Here is a 25,145-nt window from a genome sequence, read left to right as displayed (position 1 = left end):
TGCCTTTCCTCTATGTGCTTGGTTTCCTGATGTTTCTTCTTCTTAAAAGGATATCTATCAGTCTTACTACATCAGGGGCTTACTCATATGACTTCATTTAACCTTAATTGCCTGTTTTAAAGTTCCCAATCATAGTCACATTCTGAAGTCCTGAAGACCTTTAACATGAATTTGGGCAACACAGTTCAGTCCATAACAGTAACACAATTGGAAAGATCCCATTTCTTAAATTATTTTTTTAAATTTTTATTATTAGTTGTTCAAAACATTACATAGTTCTTGACATATCATATTTCATACATTTGATTCAAGTGGGTTATGAACTCCCATTTTTACCCCGTATACAGATTGCAGAATCACATTGGTTACACATCCACTTTTTTACATACTGCCATACTAGTGCCTGTTGTGTTCTGCTGCCTTTCCTATCCTCTACTATCCCCCCTCCCCTCCCCTCCCCTCCCATCTACTCTCTCTACCCCAAATTATTTTGTTTGTAATCTTAGATACTTCATGTTTCAAAAAAATGACTATTTTTCTAAAAAAGGCATGATACAATCATACATAAAATTATTAAATACTATTGTATCCTATTGAAAATAGTGATAAAATATTAAAGCAAAAGTTATGGAACAATTTGTTATGGTTTTCTACAGTGCTTTTAAACTTTCTCAGCCAGTGGCATTTGTTAAGTAACATGTGTTTACAACTTGTTAATTGGAAACTGAACGTTTTCATGTTTATACATATGAGCATTTCAAGGAAGTAACTCAGGTCACGGGCGAGAAGTTTTAAGACAAAGTTTTGAAAATCATTTTTAAACAATTGATACAAAATGTTTAGTAATCAAGTATTTTTAGTATTCTTAATATTATTCAGTAGTATTCTGAATTACTCTATATTCAAAAATCACATGAATTTCAAAAGCATTTATCATATGTCCTAGAATAGTTTTCATCTGACAAGCATGCATTGCTTTAGTATTTTGGATATAATTTATAGTTATGATTTTTTTATAATGTAGATCTTCTCTGTAAGTTTTCTTCTTAATTATATGGTTCCTAGGTGTCCAAACTGTAGATTGTGTAGCCAGGTGCAATGGCACACTTGTAATCCAAGTGACTCTGGAGGCTCAAACAGGAGGATCATAGGTGTGAAGTCAGTCTTGGCAACTTACTGAAACCCTGTCTCAACAATAAAAAGGCTGGGGATGGACCACAGTGGTTAGAGTGCCCCAGAATTCAAACCCTGGCACTGTTAAAAAAAAATGTTGATTATGTATATAAAAGCAAGTATAGGGACGTATAGGGACGAGATGAACATTCTATCCTTTGAAGGAAGACAACCATTTTAATTATAATCACACACAGGAGTCCCACAAAATATAAGACTCAAAGAAGGGCCAGATGATTGAAGATTTTACTACCATCTTGAGCTATAGAAAGGAACAGAGGCTGGGGTCAGGAATGGTTCTGGATTGGGGATGAGACCCAGTTATAGGAGAATGAGAAGAGGAAGAGTATAGTGAATAAAGATTGTCTTTTTATGCAGTCTCTGGTGATCCAACTCCTCTCTTCCATTATTTGTAAGATGGAATTCTGGAGCCAAAAATAAGTGGTTTTTTTTTTCACACATTTAAGCCAAACCCAACCTGCAAATTGACAATAGTTTGGATGCTGCCTGTGAACGCCCCTACTGTTCACCATCTTATAGATCTCCTTCAGTCCTCTGTGTGGGGTAAAACTATTTGGGTTCATTTGTTTTTATTACAGATAAACAGCTTTGGACTTGCCTGGTATCTGAAGCTTTGAGATCATATCGTTTTAAATTAGCAAATCAATATACCTGCATACCAGGACTTCTAATAGACTTTTGTCTATGGTTGACTTCTACCAGAGTGTGTGTTTCTGTCAGAGGCCTGGTATGGACAATTCACATTTAAGAGACTCTAAAGGACCTTCAGTGATGATCCTTTCCTTTTGTCATGTAAGCTTATCTCTCATTGCAACAATTCACCTTCTTAAATTGAAGTTTGCCGTGTAATGATCTGAGTGGCATATTCCATGACTTTTGATCTTTTATCTTTATTTTAGCAAGTCAGCAGTGTATGAACTTTTTATGTTTTATCATGTCAGGTGTGTCTTGGAAATAGGTATGAATTGTAAGCAATAAAAATATTGTAGGGTAGGATTCATTTAATTTAGGATTAACTGGAAATCTTTTATTTGAATGCTCCCTATTGAAAATCTTCTGTAATTGTTCCAGAACAACCTGGTGCCAGTGTATGAGAACCAGCTCCAAGATGCCATGAGACCTAAGAAAAGAGGCCAAACGGAATAGAGTGCAGTTGGTTGGGCACTTACTGACAGAAGTGCCTTCCTGGGCAGCAGCAAGACTAAGTGGGTCCTTTATGCCGGGCACGGTGGCACATGCCTGTAGTCCCACTGGCTCAAAAGGCTGAGGCAAGAGGATCACAAGTCACAAGTTCAAAGATGACCTCAGTAACTCAGGGAGACCCTGACTCTAATAAAATACAAAAAAGGGCTGGGGAATGTGGTTCAGTAGTTAAGTACCCCTAGGTTCAATACCCGGTAGCAAAAAAAAAAAAAAAGATTAAGTATGTCTTTTCCTTCTACAGTTGACTTTTGGCAGAATCTTTGTTTCTGTCAGGGATCTGGCTTGGACAACTCATTTAAGTGAGACTCTGAAGGATCTTGAGAGTCAGCCACGTTCCTGACACCAGGGTCAGGTTGTAAAGCTTCCCATACCATTCTAATGGTTTTGTCTGTTTATAATTTCCTGGGAAACTATGCAGCAAAAACTGACCAGGATCTGGCAGTAGTTAAGATGGCTGCAGCCATGTCAAGCTGAACCTATGCAAATATAAAGGAAAATATTTCTATCTCATAACTGGATAGTCATGGTTGTTGATGACTGGAATCAAATCAGTCTATTGATATTGTTTTTGTTAACTTCTACCTAGACACTGGATAATACAAATAAAAGATTAAAAATTCAAGATCCTTATTTTAAGGGGTGTGCAGTTTGAGGAAGTAGATATGTTCTTCAGTGCCTCAAGTGAATGATAAGAACATACAGTCAGTGGTAACTAAGAAGGGAAGAGTAATATGATCCTGGATTATGGTGGTCAGAGAATACTTTGTGGAAAAAGTAGAAGTGGGGTACATGAACTTAACTTGAATAGAGGAAAATCTTTTTAGGTGAGGGAAGGGCATGAGCAAAAGCATCGTAAGACAGAATTTTCTCCTATAATCAGTTACCCATGGCAGTGGAAGATTAACAAAAGATAGGATTGAAAAGGCAGGTTGAGACCAAAAGGTATAAAGTCTTGAATATTAGGTGAAGGCACTACTGTTTATCTATAAATAGTAAATTACTTGAAGAAATAAGTCATACCATTGAATATTTTAGACAGTGCTGGTTGAATGGAGAGGTACAGGGGGAACAAATAGAAAACCAGTAGAAATATCTCGATGGTGGTCCTAAGGACCTGATTCACTTAAATGGTTGGCAGTGAGATTTTCTAAAAATTGTAAAAACATATATAACATAACATTTACTGTGTGTGTATGTGTGTATATGTATATATATATATATATATATATATATATATATATATATATATGTGTGTGTGTGTGTGTGTGTGTGTGTGTGTGTGTGTNAGCCATCCATTTACCTGAAAATGCTATGATTTTATTCTCTTTTATTGCTGAGTAATAGTCTCGTGTGTGTGTGTGTGTGTGTGTGTGTGTGTTTCTGAGGATCAAACCAAGGTCCTTGGGCATGCCAGGCAAGTGCCCTATCACTAAGCTACATCCCCCATTTTAACCATTTTTAATGCATGATTCAGTGGCATGAAGAACCTTGGCAGTGTTGTACATCCATTACACATTTCCAAAATTTTCCTCATCATTTCAAATAGAAACTAGTAATGCGATATTAAAAGAAGGTTGCCAGAGATGTTAGGGAAAAAACCATGAACAGAATATGGTGGCTGAGAAATAGATAATGAGAGTAAGAAAGGAGTCAAAGATAACCCTAAGGTTTTGAGCTTAATTGACTTGAAAAGTAGTGAGGAAAGTGTTGTCCCTCTCCTAGGGAAGGTACATGGAACCAGGAGGTCCCTCGTGGAAAAGGACTGTGTGTCCGACTTGGGCATGGATACCAATAAATCAGAAGGTGCTTTTGAGGCAGCGTTTTAGTTGCACCAGGGAGAGCTCCCAACAAACTTGTGCTTTGGGAGATCTGAAGCAAATGGTGTTCTTTTGTCTTCAGTGATTCACATCTTTTCCATCGTTCCTAGAATAGAGAGCCCTTAGAAGGAGTGGTAGCAGTTTAAAATTCGATAGCCTGTCCAACCCGATCTTTTGTCCTGAAGTAAAGAAATAGTCTACAACTTTCTAGGAACTTCCTGTGGTTGACTAATGCACCTTCCTACTTCCAGAGGAATTGGGACTTAGCCCGACGATTCAGATGCTGTTGGAAGGATATGATCTTCTTGTGAGGGCTTTACTAATTTTCTGTCTCTGAGGTCCAGCTGTTTTTATTGAAAAAAAAGGGAAATACAATTGCTCCCTTATGAAAGTAATGGAAGTCAAGAGGGAAGTTTACTGGGGGTCGCTGATGAGAAGCTCAGCGAATAGATGAGTACAATGAAGGTCAATGCTTAGGAGGAAGATCCATCGCAGTACATTTCTAATGCTGTCTTCTTTAGGAACACTTCTGTCCCCCCTCATGCTCAGCTCCCACTCCCTGCCCTTGATTTCTTGGTTATGAGAAGACAATCATTTAATATGGTTCTTCCATTTTTTTTCACTTTCAAACTTGAAATTGGCCTCTTTACCTTTTGTCTATTCTAACTACTTTCCACAAAACAGTACAGAGTAATTAGCACTTAGCTGCTCAGTGATTGGGAAAGAGGAAGGAGAAGGATAAATGGGTTTCCATTTGGAGTTAAGATGAAGTTTCCAAAATTTTTGTCCAAATTAATTGAACTTCTGATTGTTGGTTGAGCTAGTGAATAATACAAGATGGACTAAACTTTTCATAAATTCTTTGGGAATATTTTTGGATTTACTACCAACTATCAGTAATTTTGTTATATTCTATATAATTCTAATGAAAATTTAAACCTGTAAATATATGTTGCATGTTATGTATAGCAAAGGAATGTTTTTTTTTTATATTGAATTAATAAATTGTTAATCAGTTGTCCAGTTGGGGTAAAGGCATTAGATTTGACACTTTATTGCTCACATAATAAAATGAGGACACTGTCCTGCCAATAAGTTTACAGTTTTGTTATGAAATACAACATATACACAAGATATACAGAATAAAGTGAAATTAAAAGAGAGAGAAAAAATAATCATTCCTAAGTCAGATGATCAGAGGGGTTAAGGAAGAGAAGGTAGTGTTTGAGTGGGGCCTGCAGATGGTATGCTCTTCAGGTAGCAAGGACTGTGTGAGGAAGGACAATCACAGGCATATGATTAGAATAGTGAGTGTAGTGTGCATGTGTGCTAGGAGGTGTATGTAATTGAACTTGGTAAGCTTCCAGAAAAATTATTAATCAAATCCTATTTGGTATATTCCTAAGTCATTTTATTACCCTAAATAAAATTTATCATCTTCAATGAAAATATTGTTCTTTATTTAAAATATATTCAGCCAGGCATCATGACACATGTGCCTATAGTCACAGCTACTTGGGAGACTGAGGCAAGAGGATCATTTGAGCCCACTAGTTTGAGACCAGCCTGGACAACATAGACCTTGTCTCAAAAATACAAACAACCCAAAACAACAACAACAACAATAACAAAATGCACATAAAATTAGCAAATAAATGCGTATGTCTTTATAAACAAGAATAAAATAAAATAGGAAGACATAAAGAACACCAGGAGACCATTACCCTACCCTTTGGCAGACCTCTCTGTCTTTGCTGACTTTTCCAGAGAAAATTAGTTTTATTTATTTATTTATTTTAAAAATTTATTTATTGGTATGTGGTGCTGAGGATCGAACCCAGTGCCTCACATATGCCAGGCAAGTGCTCTGCCACTGAGCCACGACTCCAGCCCCAAAATTAGTTTTAAATGGGGTTAGCTATCACTTTTGGTAGTTGCTTTCATTTAATAATGTGACATTATTTCATAGCTTTTGCTTATGAAATATATGGAATTAGTGATTAAATTTGTCATTTATTTCAAACAATTTCATCCAGTATTGTTATGACATAGTTTTAGTCAAATTCATAATTAATGTTCAACTTGCCATGGCTATGCAAGAATGTGTTCATGTATGAGATAATAAGATGTATTTTGTGGTGCTTATATTTGTCTTTTTATTTTTCTTAATTCCTATAGTTTTCTATAAACCTATCTACAGGTTTTTTCCAAGCTGCTCCACCAAGTCCACCATTAACTTTTTGCTATTCAAAAATTTCACATAATGTATCAATTCTTTATTTTTGGAGAGATTCTTCATGGGGACTGTTTTACTTGAACTCCCTCTGGGTGTGTGGCCGGTGTCTTCTTGAGCTTTCCCTCACCAGTCTCCTTTCTTGAACCTGCTATTTCCTGGAGTCTTTTTATTTATTTATTTTCCTTCAATCCATTCTGCTGACCACCAAATGAATTCTTCAATTTGGAAAATATCTTTTGCTGAAAATTTTTCTTGTATCATCTTTCCTATATTACAGTACCTTTAAATGTCTTATATCTGTCTTTTAATTCAGCTGTTTATGAAACTTCCTCAAATATATTTTCAAGGTGCTTTTTAAAAAAATTTTTTACCTTTCATGTTTTTAATATCCAGAACATTCTTATTTTCTATTGCTTTTTCAAAGCAGTCTGTTCTTGGTTTATAGCATTCTAGTTTTATTTTTCTAAGGATAATAACAAGGATTTCTTGTTATTGCTGTTGTTTCTCTTTTTCCTGTCTTTAGATTTTTTCTAGGTTTTCCTTTTGTGTCCCTTTAACTCAAATGTACAGTGATTCTTGACTGTCTAAATTTAAGAATAACATTTTGTCAGTAGAGACTGGGATTTATCTACTGCCTCGCTTCACTTTAGATTTAGAGGGTAGAGCCAGGAATCTAGCTGCTTCAGTGGGTACCCCCAGGTGTCAGTATGTGAACATATTTTTTATTTAACAGATAAGTTACTCCAGAGCAGGAGTGGGAGGAGAGAGTGTTCTGTGCTTGCTGATGGGTTTATTATTTCTTACCTGACATTCACTGATGCTCACATTTTTATCTGTGTCCTTACCTATCTGAACTGTCCAAAGATCCTTTGCCATTTCCAGAGACTGAGCCTCAGCCCTCCTTCCTGAGAGCATGCTTGCTGGATGCAGGGGGTGTTGAAGGGGTCTCTGAGCCTGGCAGGCCTTGAAGCAGTTTGTTTTCAGTTCCTGGTGTACACTTTCAACTTTCCTATGTCTCTGAAATCATCTATTTCACATTTTCTGTTTTGTGTTTCTATCCTTGGGTGCTTATACTTTTAAAATATTATAGTATCATTTTAATGGAGTCTTGGGAAGATTAGATAAATGCATATGATCAAGCCATCTCTTTAAGTGAAAAATGTCCCTTGCTTTTTATACTTCCCATGCCTGATTTTATTTTTTTTTTATTTTTGTAAATTTTTTAGTTGTAGACAGATACAATACATTTATTTTTTTTTTAAATGTGGTGCTGAGGATTGAACCCAGTGCCTCACAGTTGCAAGGCAAATGATGTACCAACTGAGCTACAACCCCAGCCCCTCCATGTCTGATTTTAAATGGAATAGAATTTTAATAATGGCAGCTATGCAAACAATATGTGAGAGTTAAATACCTGTGAATTTTAGCTTATGAGCATTCAATATAGAATTTAGACAGCAACTGTTTTACTTAAATCACCTTAATTAATCATTTTAATCAGTACAATAGCCAATTGTAAAAAAGGAGAGTTTAATGAGCTGGTGTAGGCCACCAGAGACTTGAGTTCTATTTTTCCTGTAACTCACTTGGAGATAACTTGGAGTTAAGCTTATCTTTTATCTAGGCCACCAGAATACCATATATATTGTTTGAAACCTCAAACTGAGTGGTTTTACCTTGCAAATTTTAAATTACTATGCAGGTATTATTATATTCTAGTGATCGTCATTCCTTAGAAAGTGAGCTTCCTGGGAAGCATATATTTACTTTTCTAGGCATTCCTTCTTACTGAGAAGCATCTTTTCTTTTGAAATTATTCAGTCCTCACAAAATTTTATTTCTATGAAAAACAGAATGATTATATTAAACTCCAGTTTAAGCCCTTTGGGTTTTCATTATGCACCGTTTAGGTTTTCTATAAGCAATGCCAAACATATAAACTATTCTCTTTTTTCTAGATAAAGACCTAAACCCAGGCCAGAAGCAAAGGGTTGGTGTGTACGTATCTGCCAAGGTGCCACGAGTCAGAAGTGTAGGACCAGGACAACCAGCTGGTCTGCTTCCATCTAGGTCCATGTGACAGGAAAACATCTTATTTGTATTTATAACTTCCCATGACCTTTAAAATTATAGGTCCTGATAACCAGATATTTTCTTTGCAGAGTACACGTATCCATATATTTTTCATGTGATGACCTTTGACTCTGTGAGATAGTATTAAGTAGGAGGTGAAGTCATGCAAGTTTGGGAAAGAGAAACTGACTGAGCAAAGTCATTCCGTGTAGGAACAACTGGCCTGAAGTGCCTGTCTGTGTGCCTACGTGCGTAGGTACATGTATTGGAATCTCTCTGCTGACATTTTTTATGCTTTTCTTTTTATCTGTGAAGACTTATTCCTTTAAAAGTTATTTTATTGTCATTTTATTGGGGCATTAGGAGGAAAAGTAGATGCTCTCATCTTTAACTGAGGCAATCTATCATTTTTAAGTGAAAGGTCTTCTCTGATTTTCTTTTTCCCAAGCTTGATTTTAAAGCAAACAGAACTTCTGTTTATCAGTTTTATTAAGATGTAAATTACCTTACATAAAATTGACTGTGTTGTAAAGTGTACAATTCAGTGGCTGTTAGTATATTCACAGAGTGTAACCATCACCACTATCTAATTTAGAACATTCTAATGATTCCCAAAAGAGACTCATATGCCCATTAGCAGTTACTCCCCATTCCTTCCTCTTCCCACCACCCCACTTCTAGGCAGATGCTCACATTCTTTCCGCCTGTATGGATTTTCCTATTACGGACATTTCATTTAAATAGACTCACATAATATGTGGCCTTTTGTGACTGATTCCTTGACCTAGCATAATGTTTCAAGGTTCATCCATGTTGTATCCTGTATCAGTAGTTCATTCATTTTTATGACTGGTTAATTTTCTGTTGTGTCTCACATTCATTCATTATTTATTCATCTATTGGTAGATATTTGGTTGTTTCCACATCATGGCTCTGGTGAATAATGTGGTTACAAACAAGATTTTTATTAATGCATATTAATTATGCAGAATAATGAGTTTCATTGTGGCATATTTATGAATATATGCATACACACACACATATATAACATACTTTGATCATATCCAACCCCATTGCCATCCCTTACCTTCCTCTTTCCTCCCTCTGATCCCCTTCCTCTTGTCTAATAGTCTCCCTTCTATTTTCATGTCATCTTTTTTCCCTTTCAGATTTCACAGATGAGAAAAAACATGAAGTAGTTGTCTTTCTATGTCTGTTTTATTTTCTTGTTTCACTTAATATGATGATCTCCAGTTCCATCCATTTTCCTACAAATGACATGGTTTTGTTCTGCCTTATAGCTGAATAAAACTCCATTATGTGTGTGTGTGTGTGTGTGTGTGTGTAACATCCAAATATATATATCACGTTTCCTTTATCCATTCATCTATTGACAGATACCAAGGCTAATTTGATAACTTGGCTATTATTCATTGTACTGTGATAAACATGGGTATGCAGGTATCTCTGTAGTGTGCTGACTTGAATTCTTTCGGATTAAATACCAAAGAGTGATATAGCTGAATCATAAAATTTATATTTTTAATTTTTTGAGGGACCTTCATACTTATTTTCATACTGGCTGTACTAAATTACATTCCCGCCAAAAATGTGTAAGGGTTCCTTTTCAAACCCTGCCTCCTCATCAGCATTTATTGTTTTTTGTATTCTTGATAATTGCCATTCTGGATAAAGTATAATCTCAATGTAGCCTTGACTTGCATTCCCCTGATAGCTAATAAATTTTGAACATTTTTGTATATACTTATTGGCCATTCATATTTCTTTTGATAGTGTCTGTTCAGTTTATTTGTCCACTTACTGATTGGGTTATTTGTTTTTTGAATTTTTTTCCTTAGTGTTACTTTTCTGAGTTCTTTATATGTTCTGGATAATAATCCTTTGTCTGAGAAGCAGATGGCAAAGATTTTGTCCTGTTCTGTAGGCTGTTTCTCCACTCTGATTTCTTCTGATGGTTTTGCCATGCAGCAGCTTTTAATTTGGTGCAATCTCGTTTATCAATTCTTGCTGTCATTTCCTGGGCCTTTGGAGTTCTACTCAAGGAGCCATTGCTTGTATCTATGTGTTGAATATTTCCCCTATGTTTTCTTCTAGCAGTTTCAAACTTCAGGTCTTATATTTGGGTCTTTGATCTATTTTGAATTTATTTGTGTACAGAGTGAGAAATAGGGATCTAATTTTACTCTATATATGGATAGCCAGTTTTCCAAGCACTATTTGTTAAAGAGACTGCCTTTTCTCCTGTGTATGTTTTTGGTACTTTTATCCAGACTCTGTGTCTTCAGTTCCATTGGTCTGCATGTCTGTTCTCATGCCAGCACCATGCCATTTTTGTTACTGTGGTTCTGTAGTATATTTTGAAGTATTGTGATGCCCCCAGGCATTGCTCTTTTTGCTCAGGACTGGCATGTATAAGTTTTTGTAAGTCCGTGTGTTTTTATTTCTCTTGGGTGTTTACCTCATTAGTTGCGACATCATATGGTAACTTTCATGATATGTTTAACATTTTGAAGAACTGTTTTCTTAAGTAGCTATACAATTTAACATTCCCATTAGTAATGAATGATTAAGTTCTCCACACCCTTGCTGACACCTGTTATTTCTGTCTTTTTATATTCTAGCTATTCTCATAGTAAAAGTAATAGAATTTTTTTCTTAATAGCAGGAAGATTAAGAGCTTGAAGAGAATAAAGAGAGAGGACCCAACAGCTCCAAGGCCACAAAGATAATAACTATTGGGAATTTAAGAATGAATTGTTGTAAACTGGGTGAAATTCTCAGTACATTCATTTTTCCCTGATGCTTTTATGAGTGGAGCATCTTATTTGGTTTGAACTGAAAGAAAGATAAAACATCCAACAAATAAATTATCTTAAAAGTATACAATTTGTATTATAGAAAGTCAACCCACATGAAATAAATATTGAAAATTTGTTTACATGATATCAGTTTGAAGAGATTCCACATGATTAGCTTGCTCATCACTTCATCTCTAGCCTAACTCTGTTAAGCTTTACTGAACCCATAGAAATAACCTTTTTGCGGGGTGAGTGGGGACTGGAAATTTAACTCAGAAGTGCTTTACCACTAAGCTACATCCTTTGCCCTTCATATATATTTTTTAAAATTCTGAGACCTATAGTTTCACTAAGTTGTTTAGGGCCTAAGTTGCTGAGGCTGGCCTCAAACTTGCAATCCTCCTGTTTCAGCCTCCCCGGTTGCCACTGTGCCCATCTAGAAACAACCTTTTGTACTGGGTCTATGAATAATTTGAGATCCTGAAGGGAGAAAAGGAGGACATGTGAAATAGGTTTAAATAACTTTAGTCTTGCTGGTCTAACTCAGGTGATACCAGATCCATTTAGATGTCACTTACAGCTGAGCATTTAATCAATAATACCTAGGGAAAAAACAACCGGCACCAATGTGATTTCTGTCAAAATTATACATTAACTGTACTTTGGCCACTTAATAAAGCACTGGACTTACGAAGAAAGCCACACCTTACTAGTTGGGCCTTTGCCAGTATTGTTCAAGATTAGTGTGTTATCTTGTGGGAGGCTCCCCTTCCTAAGCACAAATTTATAACATCAAAATATGTTAGTCTACTTTGTACTTATATTTTTATGCAGTTTATTCAGCTGTTAAAAGCAGGTGTCTAAGATCGAGCCTAGATTCAGTGCTCCCAATTTTGACATTAGGTAAGATTTTTCACACATTTTTATTCATGCCACCTGCCCCACTGACAAGCATCCAGCACCCTATAAATATCCACAAAATAAATCTGCTGTGCTACTGTGTGGGTGTCATTGAGAGTCATTTCTGGTTGTAAGACTAAAAGGATCACCTGCTTGATGGTTCTTTCTGCAGGTCTTTGCTCTTGCAGAAGAGGTACAGTGTAAATATCAGGTAATTGAGCAATAAATACACCTCTGTATCTTGCAGAGTCTAATCAGAATGATAAGATTTGTAGTTCCATTAATAATGTTTAAGGACAGACTGTCATTTATTAATTTTTATTAGTCACTTTATCATGCTCTCCTTTGAGAATGTATGTGAGGCCTTTGAGAACCTTGTCATGGTCACGGGTTACCAGAGATTTGTAAAGGTGTAACTTCACCTTTTGCCCAGGAAAATGCTGGTTCCATTAAACTAAAGTTGTAATTAAGTTGTCTCCATCCGCTTCTCTTCACTTTAGAGAGGCAATTCTGTTCCTGGAGAGTGATTGCAGAAGTCAAACCCAGTCTGATCCAGTGGAGCTGACATTTCAGACACTCCTCCCCACCCCCACCTTCTAGTGTAAATGCATATTTAGAAAGAAAGATAATTCATTCTTTGCTTACTCTCATGTAAAACATTTTGTGCACATTCTTGTAGGCTTTTATTAAAATGTCTCCCCTCACAAACCTCCCAGAATTTAAACAGCTACGGTTTGTCAAAAATGAATTAAGATTCCCACCTCCCACTACTCAACAATTTTCTTGTTTATTGATTCAGATAACATTGCTTAAAGTGTTTTGTGTGTGAGAACATAGTGTTAGGTGCCCTGTAATAATGATCATTTCTCCTTAAGGCTGATTACAAGTATAACACAACCTCATGCCCATTGGACAACAGAGGCCTGTGGAAAGCACTGGGACAAATGTCACAGAGTTAGGTTCTGTCCTGCTTTGTGTGCTGTGATATAGGTGCACCATTGTTGCTCAGGATCACAATCTTTTGTTAATGAGAGCAAATGTTTGTTACATGGTTCAGTGTTTGCCCTTCCCCTGGAACAAAAAGTATTTATGGTCTTTATAAGTGCTGAGTAGATTTCTCTGTATACTCCGTACACTGTGCTAATTATATGTTATATTTTCAATTGAGGAATGGGTCAAATTTAATGAAAACTCTCAGAAAAAACTTGAATAATTTGAAGGGGTACTTTGCACTAATGGGAAAAGGTAGTTCTTGGCCTAGAAAAAGATGGATGTTAAAGAAAATGGTGACTATTTCAATTATGAACCATTATTCCCATCTGCAAAATTTTCTTAAAACTTGTGGATTTATGAACTATATTATATTGTTCTCATTTTTATTCCAGTTGAATTTTAGAAATAACTGCAAATTTATAACATCAAAATATGTTAGTACATTTGCATGGTACATTTTGCTTTTATTTCTGAGGCTCTGTGCCTTTTTTTTTTTTAAGTCAGGGTCTTGGTGTGTTGCCTGGGCTGGCCTGAACCCCCTGGAACTCCAGCAATCCTCTCTACCTCAGCTCCCAGAGTAGCTGGGTCTACAATCAGGCCCCACCAGCCCATCTTTAAAAGCAACTTTTCTTTTCATTTAAGTACTGTTTGAATCCAATGACCACCTCCCAGGTAGTTCTATAATTGGACTAATTGTTACATATTTCCTTAACATAAATTGAGAGATATAGCTCACTTTATTCCTATGCTAGTTTGTCTTACTGTATCTTAGAAGTGTGTATTATTCTATTAAAAGTATTTCTTGATCATCACATTTTTTTTCAGAATTTCTTTATCAGATCATTAGAGCTATACATAACAGTTGGGTTCATTTTAACAAAATCATTTTAACAAAAATATGTAAATGCATATTTAGAAAGAAAGATAATTCATCTTTTGCTTACTCTCATGTAAAACATTTTGTGCACATTCTTGTAGGCTTTTATTAAAACTTCTCCCCTCACAAACCTCCCAGAATTTAAACAGCTACGGTTTGTCAAAAATGAATTAACATTCCCATTAAATTAAATGTATGGAATTTGATTTACTCCGTTTTACTCCCTAGTGCTCCCCATTTCCCTTTCCTCTTCCCTCCTCTTATTGGCCTTCCTCTACTTAACTGTTGATCATCACTTTTTATATGGAAGACATTAAAGGCATTTAAAAGATGGTTAAAACTCAACTTCTGACTCTGAGAGAGCTTGCATATGCCAGTTGGTGGATTTTTAACTTTACATACATTCAATGCATTCTCAATCATACCTTTCTAACAATCTTATTTAATCATAGTTGGCAAGTTCCCTGAGGATAAAGATCTCTGCTTTGTTTACTGATGTATCCAAAATGTTTAGAATGACACCTGGCACAGAGTTAGTCACTCCATAAACATTTGCAGAATGATTGACTATTTTATACATGTATTTTTCACATATAAAGCAAGCATTTTTCATATAATAAACTGGATATATTCCAGCTATATCCAGAATTCACCCTCATCTTACATCTCACATGATCAGGCTGTCCGGGCACCAGCCTTTCTTCTCTGAACTGACTATCCTTCCTTTACTAGTCTCCCAGCGTCAGAACAAGGTCCTCCAGTCTAGACGCAGCACAGCAGTTGAAGTGGTTCTTTACCTCAGATGATGTCTCTTCATATCCCAAAACTCTTACTGGGTGGGGGGGTGAAGAAAAAGAAAAGGACAATGGCTCCTGATCAGACTAGTGATCTGCCCTTCATCTCATCATCTCCTGATCTCATTCCCCATTATTCTCCCCATCCACTGCTGCTTGGCCCCAGGCCTAAGACTTCCACCTCAGGGCCTTGGCACTTCCTCTGCAGAGAATATACTTTCCCATTTCCATGAACTTTGCTTAAGTGTCCTGATATTAGTAGGGTGTCCCTAACCATGGTGAATGAAATAACATCTCCCCTTTCCTCATCACTCTGCTTTACTCCCTTTTATTCTGCGGTGTGTTTCTTCATAGCACTTAATTTATCACTTTGCATATATATTTTAAATTTATTTGATTGTCTATTTCCACATCAATTAGAATAAGTTTCATAAATGTATGGATTTTGCTTTGTGCAGTGCTATATCCTTGCTATTAGAGAATGTCAGACACAGAAAGATAAATATCACCTATAATGTACAATAAATTTATATTATGGGTAAAGGTACATAAAAATAAAATCATTCCTAACTCTTTTTTATAATGTGAGACCTTGAGGGGAGACATTGTATTTACCAATATGAATACAAGAATATGAATAAATGAAGCAACGTTTAAATATGAGCAATTTAAAAAACAACACATGCAATAACAATTAATGGTTGAACATTCTTTTATTTTATTTTATTTTTGTACTGGGGATTGAACCCAGGGGCACTCAATCACTGAGCCACATCCCTAGCCCTATTTCGTATTTTATTTAGAGACAGGGTCTCACTGAATTGCTTAGTGCCTCCACATTGCTGAGGCTGGCTTTTGAACTCATGATCCTCCTGCCTCAGCCTCCCAAGCAGCTGGGATTACAGGCATGCACCACCTCACCCAGAAGGTTGAATATTCTTAATCCCAAATCTGAAATGGTCCAAAACCCCAAAATTTTTTGAGTACCTATGTGATACCACAGTAGAAAATTCCACATGTGACCTCTTGTGTTGAAATGCAAGTGTACTAAAAATATTGTGTGAAATTACCTTCAGGCTATATGTATAAGGTATGTACGAGAATATCATGCTTAGACTTGGGTCCCGTTTTCAAAATATCGTCTTGTGTTATGCAAATATTTAAAAATCTGAAATAAAGAAGACTTCTCGTCCAAAGCATTTTGGATAAGGAATGCTCGACCTGTATTATGAATTTTGTTTCTTGCACACATCAGAAGGTTTCTTCTTAATAGTCACGTTTATACCGTTATGGCTTCACTCCTGCTGCGCTAAGCATTCCATGAGCCTTCCCTGAAGGTGCTGAGCAACTGTTGTTCTCAGATATAGGAAATCTGGTCTGTAGGACTCTGGCAGGCTGGCAGCAATGGTGTTATTTATCAGGTATTTCTGGAAACAGAACAAATTATAGATTCTCAGTATGTTAGCACATAATTAGTCAGTATGAAAAGAGGTGAGGAGAGATGTCATGCTAATAAATTAAGGTCTTTACTGTCAATATATCTGAACAAGGATTGGGAAGGTATATTTGAACTATTTAAGGTTTAAGTGTGAAAGTGCTGCTGTCAAAGCTGCTACTGTAGAGGATACTCACACCCTTGCCTAGCAAGGGAATCCGTGAATCTGTCTTCCATCATAGAAAATGGAATTGCTTTGGGGGAGAAGGAAATAGTTATAAGGTGATTCTTTATCAGTTACTTTTGCCTTTTGAGAACATACTTAATGATTCTTGCATTCGTGCCATGTGTTATTTTGTTAAGCGTATAACTCTTTAAATATATGTTTCCCTTCCCATTACTTGTCAAATTTATTTCCTGGTAAATTTATTATATTTAAGAAATCGAAAGTAAATAATAAAAGTGCTGATTCTTTTTCAAAGATGTTATTATCATAAGTTGGTAACTATTTTGAATATTATTCTATTTGATCCAGTGTCTTCACACGCTGCCTGTCTTAGGGTTTGAGGTTTCATCTCAAAGCCAGAGGCCTGGAACCCTGTTGTTTGTCTCCTTAAATGCTGAGACTTGGACCAGAGTTTTAAACAGAGAAACGAACTAGACTAATTTTGAATTAGTCCCCATTAAAAAAAAAAAGAGAAAGGGTAAAATAGGTTCATATTTGTTTAAGTTTATAATATAAACATGAGAAAAGGGTGTCATCAGTTAGTTTTTAATTACTCCAAAGTTAACTATTTTCATTTCTTTTTTTAAATTTTTTTTTTTAGTTGTAGATGAACACAATATCTTTATTTATTTTTCTGGGATGCTGAGATTCGAACCCAGTGCTTCACGCATGCAAGGCAAGTGATCTACCACTGAGCTACTACAACCCAGTCCCAAATATTTTAATTTCTCATATATCCCTGCTACTTAAAAATATAGTGCAATGGGGATTAACATCGTCACAAGCAGTACCACCTTGGTCATCTAGGTAGTAAGTAGTAGGTAGTAGGTAGCAGAACCAAGGTCCTCATGCAGGAAGTTCCCGAGCTTGCCCTCAGATCCTGTGCAGCCACTCACTATCCCTTTCTGCATGTGACATTCTGTGTGTTTTCACTTTGTCAGTGGCATTATGTTAGGCACATGTTTTGTAGCTAATCTTTCTTTGGATCTGTTTGCCTCACTGTTCAGTTTTATAGTCACTTGATTGGCTAAAACTGACCAGTCTACAGAATTCAATCTGTGTATTAATTTATATGAATTAAACTTTTGTTCTTTTAGATGCCTATTAAAGGGGTAGATTTGGATTATCCCCCTGAACTATTTGTTATAAAAGATTTGTATTTTCCTCTGACAGAAACCAGAACATAATGGTACACATTAGCAACTTTACTGTATATAAGTATTGGCGAAACAAATCCCCAAAATTAAGGGAAACTTTTCATCTGCACGCCTGTGACTTTTGACACATCATCAGACACTTTGGTTTGATGCAAGATTATTAGACTTTTGTATGAGAGTTGCATATTGAATTCTGAATGGTAGTAGTCCCCTTTTTTGCCATGGGGGATATGTTCCAAGACCCCCAGAGGATGCCTGAAACCACAAATGGTACCAGCCACAGTTAGTACTGTTTTTTCTATCCATAAACACCTATGACGCAATATAATTTATAAATTACGCACAGTAAGAAATTAACAACATTAATTATAAAGTGTCATAACAATACAGTATGATCAAATTTCTTTAGAACTTATTAATTATTTCTGTAATTTTTATGTAATATTTTCAGATCACAATTGTGGTATTTGCAGTCACAAAAGGTGAAATCTCCAATAAAGGGGACTAGTATTTATGGCACATTAAATATTAAAGAGTCATCCATTCTCATACTTCTTAGAGATTGGTGACAGACTTTATTCAGTACAGTAACTACTGCATTGGGGTTTTGCAGAAGGAAGGATCGGAATCAACTTGGAATGTGACAGTGAAAAGTGGGAATTTTATAGCCAAGGAGCAAATGTGGAGTGAGGACAGTTGGTGAATAGAAAATCACTAAGAGGAAGCATCTGGGGTAAGAAGTGATTGTGGTTAAACCTGCCTAATTAGAGTCTTGTTGAAGGCAACAACATAGTCACACACCATCTGAGGATGGTGGGAGATAAGTTAGTTGCTTGGATATCAGAGTGACTGAATATTTAGGATGAGGGATTCTTGCTAAGGTTCTTGAGGACGTATCCAATGTGGGTTTAGTTGAAAAAGAGCTCAGAGAAGACTGACTCGAGTTTGTTCAAGGAGGAAAACTGTCAAGATTACAAAACTACATAAAAATTATGTTTCCTTCAGTTTTCATCACAGTAGCTGATCAGTAAGTTTAGTGTCCCTTGTGACAATCCAGCAAGATCTAATTCATTTTTTGTACAAACTCAAAGACATTTATCAACTGAAAAATTTTACTATGGAATAAAAATCTAACCAATATTTTCGTATTGGGGAAAAACCCAAAAAATTGAAATACAAATCCATTTTATACACTAAGTAAAACTTGTGATGTTCAGAATTTCTTGAATAAATTAGTAATTCTTTAATGTGGAAAAAAAATAAATAAAGAGCTGGGGTGTCTTGCTCCATGGTAGAGTGCTTACCAAGCATGCACAACACACAAGATTCCTCCAGCAGTGCAAAAAAAAATTTTTTTAAATTTTAAAAACTTTAATAACATCAAATGCTCAAGGCCTATATTAGTCTCTAGGGAATTTTTTTCTGAATAAAAGGTTTGGATTTATTATATCTGTATGCTTTTGTTGCCTGTGAAATATACTTGAGAACATTTTTTTATTCTTTTTTTTTTTTTCCAGATGGCAGATGTGATGCTCAGGAACACAGTTTAAGAGATTTAATAAGAGAGCTTCCAGACACCCACTACTGCCTCCTCAAGTACCTCTGCCAGTTCTTGACAAAAGTGGCCAAGCATCACCTGCAGAATCGCATGAATGTTCACAATCTCGCCACTGTGTTCGGGCCAAACTTCTTTCAGTAAGTTAGTGGGGTTTTGCTGTTAATATCTTCATATTCCATTTTTTTTTTTTGCTTGCTACTTTGTGAAATTACTGGGATGTAGGAAGCATATGTTTATCTGAAAAGTCAGCCTGTTTATACTGGAGAAGTCCCATTGATTTGGGGCATTTTAGCCTTGTTTTTGAAGAAGAATTTTGAAGAAATCAGGTGAATATGCCTTCTGATGAAACCCTAACTTGCAAAAAAAATCCAAATAACTATTTAAAATTCTGGGGATAAGTTTTATATACTCTAAAAAGGGCATTTAAAAAATTCATAATATGAAATGTCAATTAGCAGAAAGGGAAGGAGTGTGGTATAGCAATCATTTTAATATTGATGAAGTTCAAATTATTGCTAATGATGGCAAATTATGAGCAGAATGTCAGTGTCAGAAAATGTAACCCCAGCTTCATCTATTTTTCTGAATTTAATTTTCTAGAAATCAAACTAGACTATAAATAAACTTGTCAGCTTTGATAAGTGCTGTATCACTGGCCACAAGAACTTCTGTAAAGCTTTGTTTTACTTTCCATTATTCCTTAAAGCTTTCTAATTGTTGATATATGAAACATGATCTTTGCAATCTAGAAGTCATTTACTCTTCTATTAATCGCCTCTGATATCAAATACATTCCTTCTAGTGTTTCTTCTAGAGAAAGAGAACACTCGCACTCTCTGAAGATTTTTTTAATAGAGCATCTACTTCTCCACTCCATTAAACTCCATTAATCTTCAGGCTCATTCAGCTGCCCAGAGCTAGTAGTATTACAGGCCTCCCAATGTCTAAATATAGACTGTGGCTTAGATCATAGATCCTGGCCTGTCACTGCCTTATTTGGAGAGAAGGTCTACCTTGATAACTATCCTGTTTGTGATTTTAAAGCTGTTAACTTTTAAGTAATGGTGTTTCATAGGATATGTTAGGGTCTCATGAATAAATACCTCAAACACTGGTTCACCTGATTTCTCATCTTATTCCAGAGCTCTGTGGTAGTAAAGAGTATTTGTTCTTTTAACTCCTTTCTGTTAGTAAATCTTTGGTGATCTACATGTGAGAAATAAAGGTGTAAGTAGAAAACGATTCACTAATTTTGAAACCCTAGGTTCTTGTATATGTAAAAATGAATTTTAAGTAGAATGCTTATTTAATGAGCACTAAACACAGATTCATACATCACTGCTGATTTATAAATTTGGCTGGATTTGGAATTTCTGGTAACTTGTTCTAATTTATCAATCAAAAAATCAATAAATAAGTTTTTATTGTATGTTCTAATTACTATGATTTTACTTTTTACTATGATAAAATTGCACAACATAAAATTTACCATTTTTAAGGATAAAGTTTAGTGATATTAAGTACATTCACATTGTTTGATCTACTAAATAGCATGTATTTTTAAATTTATGGATACAGAAATCTGTGCAAGGGACTTTCATCATTGAAATATAGTTATAACAGGTAGTATTTATTGAGCACTTACCAAGTATTTTACTTTCTCATTAAACTGATTGATTTCTAAAGAGAAGGACATGATTTAGTTTGTGCTTCAAGCTCTTCTATCTAGGTCAAGGAAAAGCAGACACTTCAACTCCAGTGACCACAGTTAATCCACAAATGTTAAAAAGATTATTAGTGAACCATAATGTTACAAAGATTGTAAATGAAAACTGTCCATTCAGAGATAATTCTTTCAATATGAATTACTAAAAGACAAAACAAAGGAAAGGATATTTGCAACCATGTTCATAAGGGAAAATAGTTTTATTTCTGTTCTAAAGATGGGGTCTTACTATGTTGCTTAACCTAGTCTTGAACTCTCAGACTCAAGGGATCCCCTTGCCTTAGGCTCCCAAGTAGTTAGCACTGCAGGTATGTGCTACTGCACCCAGATAACAATAGTTTGTGTGGTATTTGATGTAAGCCAGGCACAGAACAGTTACACCTTTGCTCATTTAATTTTACATTTTATTGATTGATTGATCAATTGATTGATTTTAGTGCTGGGGTTCAAACCCAGAGCCTTGCACTGCAAGATAAGTACTCTATCACCGAAATACATCACTATTCCCTAATTTTATTTTTAATTTTTTAAATATGTTTTGTTTCCAATTGTAATTGTACATATATTTCATTGAGTGTGTACAATCTGCATTGATTAGATCAGGGTAACTGACATCTCTGTCACTTCAGATATTTATCATTTCTTTACGTTGGGAACATTCAAAATCCTGTCTAATAATGATTTTAAGTATTCAATTAATTATTGTCAAAGACAGTTATCCTAAGATGCTATAGAACATCAGAGGTGATTCCTCCTATTTAACTGCATCCCTTTACCCATTAACCATTTCTCTAGATACCCCTTCCTCCACAACCTTCCCAGGCTCCAGTAACCACTCTTCTGTTCTCTCTTTGAGATCAACATTTTAGCTTTCACACATAAGTGAGAATATGTAATATTTCCTAACTTATTTTACCTAATATCATGTCCTGCAATTTCATATTTCAGTAAAGGGCAGAATTTCTTTCCTTTTTATGGCTGTATTGCTGATTCCATTGTGTATATATGCCACATTTTCTTCATTCATACATTGATGAACATCTAGGCCGATTCCATATCTTGGGAATAGTGCTGCAATTAACAGGAGAGTGCAAGTGTTTCTTTGAAGTGTTGATTTTATTCATTTGGATATATACCAAAAGTAGGATGGCTAGATCATTTGGGAGTCCTATCTTTCATTTTTTGAGGAATCTCCATACTCTTCCATAGGTGGTTGACTATTTGCATTCACACTAACAGTTTGAAACTAAGAGTTTCTCTTTCTCCATATCCTCACCAGCATTTGTTATTTTTGATAATATTTTTTTAACTGGGGTGAAATGATATTTGACTGAGTTTTTGATTTGCATTTCTCTAATGGTTAGTGATGTTGAGCATTTTTTTCAAATACTTGCCTGCCATTTATATATCTTCTTTTAATAAATATCTATTCAAGTCATTTGCCCATTTTTGAATCAGATTATTTGTGTTTTTGCTGTTGAATTATTTGAGTTCCTTATGTGTTCTGGAAATTAATCCCTTTTTAGATGAATTTGAAAATATTTTTTCATATTCTATAAGTCATCCCTTCTTGCTCTCTCTCTCCCCCTCACCCATCCATACATCCCTCCCTCCCTCCCTTCCTCCCTCCCTCCCTCCCTTCCTCTCTATTTCCCTTTCGTACAGAGGATGAAACCCAGGGGAACTTAAGCTTTATCCCCAGGCCTTTTTAAATTTTTTTATTTTGAGACAGAGCCTTCCTAAGTTGCTGAGGCTGGGCTGGAGCTTGAAATATTCCTTCTCAGTCTTCCCAGTTGCTGGGAATACAGTCATGTGCCACTGTGCTTGGCATCTCTTCACCTTCTTGATTGTTTCCTTTTGCTGTGCAGAAGCTTTTTAGTTTAATGTAATCCCAATAATCAATTTTTGCATTTGCTGCCTCTGTTTTTGGTGTCATATCCAAAATTTTTTTTACCTAGACCAACGTCCAGTGTTTCTTTGCATATGGATATACAGTTTTCCCAGCACAATTCAGTGAAGAAATTTTTCTTTCTGCAATGCATGTTCTTTCTATCTTTGTTAGAAACAATTGGCTGTACATCCTTGGATTTATTTCTGGATTTTCTAGTCTGTTCCATCGGTCTATGTGTCTGTTTCTATACCAGGTACCGTAGCTTTGTAGTGTATTTTGAGGTTGGGTATTATAATGCCTCCAACGTTGGTTCCTTTTTCTCAGAATTGCTTTGGGTATTTGGGGTCTTCTGTGGTTCTCTCAATTTTAATAATTCTATTAAGAATGTCACTGGTATTTTGATAGGAATGGCATTGAATTTGTAGATCAATTTGAGTGTGTACATTTTGACAAAGGAAAGTTCTTCCAATCTATAAACACAAGATGTCTTTCTGGTTTTGGTTTTTGTTTTTTGTTTTGTATCCTCTTCAATTTTACTGGAGTTTTATAATTTTCATTATAGAAATCAATCACTTCCTTGGTTTAATCTATTTCTAGGTGTTTTTGAGTTGTTTTAAATATTGTGGATGGGACTGGTTTCTTGATTTCCTTCTCAGAAATATTATTATAGGCATATACAAAAAGCTACCTTTTTGTATATTAATATTGTATCCCTGCAACCTTACTATATTTATTTATCAGTTCTGACAGTTTCTTGGGTCTTTTGTTTTTTCTATGTATAAAATAATGTCATCTGCTAACAGAGATGATTTGATTTCCTTCTTTTCTATTTGTATGTCTTTTATTCCTTTTTGTTCATTTGGGGCATGTGTGTATGTGTATGTAGTCCTGGGTTCAATCCCAGGAGGCCAGTGCTCTGTCACTAAGATACATCCAGCCATCTTTTATTTCTTTCTCTTGCCTAATTGCAGAGAATTGTTGAATAAGAGTGGTGGAAGTGATACTGCTTTTGCTGTATCTCAATGCTTGTGATATGTTGTGTTTTCATTTTCATTTGTTTCAAGAAAATTCTTATTTTCCCTTGGAATTTCTTCCTAAACCCATTGGTGACTCTCAAGAGGATGTTGTTTAATGTCCATGTATTTCTACAATGTCTTAAGTTCTTGTTGTTGATATCTAGTTTTATTTTCTTTTCTTGTTCCTTATCTTAGCAGAAATCCTTTCAGCTTTTTTCCATTCAGTATGTTGGTGACTGTGGGTTTGTCATGCAGAACCTCATTGTGTTGAGGTATGTTCTTTCTATACCTAAGTTTTCATGAAGGGTTAGTAGATTTCACTGAATGCTTTTTCTGAATCTACTGAGATGATCATATGACTTTTGTCCTTTCTGTTTGGTGATATATGTTTTTCAATTGGCTCATGTTGAGCCATCCTTGTACCCACTGGATAAATGTAACTTGATCATAGTATATAATCTTTTTTACATGCTGTTAGATTCAATTTGCTGTATTTTATTGGGAATATCTGCTTCTATGTTCACCAGCGAAAGTGGTCTGTAATTTTATTGTTGTGTCTGTGTCTGGTTTGGGTATCAGTGCAATGTTGGTTTCTAGAATGAGTCTGAAAAGATTCCCTCCCTTTAATTATATGGGATACTCTGGGAAGAGAGTTTTTCTGTAAAGTTTTTATAAAATTTAGTGGTGAAGCCCTCTGGTCCTAAATTTTTCTTTATTGGGAGAATTTTTCTTACTAATTTGATCTCGTTATTTGTTACTAGTCTATTCTGATATTCTTTATCCTCAAGGTAGATCAATTTTGGTAGATTATATGTGCCCAGAAGTTTATCCATTTCTTCTAAGTTTTCTAATTTGTCAGTGTATCATTGATTATAAGTCCTTAATGATCTTTTGTCTTTTGATGATATCAGTTATAATATCTCCTTTTTCATTTCTGATTTCATTTATATGGATCTTTTTATTTTTCTTGATTAGTTTGGCTAAAGCACTTTTCATTTTATTTCTTTTTTTTTTGTATATATTCAGGCTGTAATTTTTGTATTAATGTTTTGCTTATTTTCTTTTTTTTTTATTGTTGGTTGTTCAAAACATTACATAGTTCTTGATATATCATCTTTCACACTTTGCTTCAAGTGGGTTATGAACTCCCATTTTTAGCCCATATACAGATTGCAGAATCACATCAATTACACATCCATTGATTTACATATTGCCATACTAGTGACTGTC

General features: G+C 35.3%; 1 protein-coding gene across 8 annotated transcripts in view; it reads left to right on the top strand.

Annotated features, from left to right (window-relative positions):
• Fam13a (family with sequence similarity 13 member A) overlaps positions 1–25,145 on the top strand; it is a 346,389-nt gene that overhangs the window by 83,451 nt on the left and 237,793 nt on the right. For 7 of the 8 annotated variants that reach the window (XM_048813609.1, XM_048813610.1, XM_048813608.1 and 4 more), the window contains exon 4: positions 19,242–19,419. In XM_048813609.1, the coding sequence (XP_048669566.1) occupies positions 19,242–19,419 (178 nt within the window). Of the gene's footprint in view, positions 1–19,241; positions 19,420–25,145 lie in introns of those variants that run through there. The other variant, XM_048813612.1, reaches the window with a different exon arrangement.

Source organism: Marmota marmota, unplaced genomic scaffold, assembly GCF_001458135.2.
Source record: "Marmota marmota marmota unplaced genomic scaffold, marMar, whole genome shotgun sequence".
Classification (NCBI taxonomy): Eukaryota; Metazoa; Chordata; class Mammalia; order Rodentia; family Sciuridae; genus Marmota; species Marmota marmota.
The sequence above is the reverse complement of the archived record's forward strand: the minus strand, read 5'-3'. Positions and strand labels throughout refer to the sequence as shown.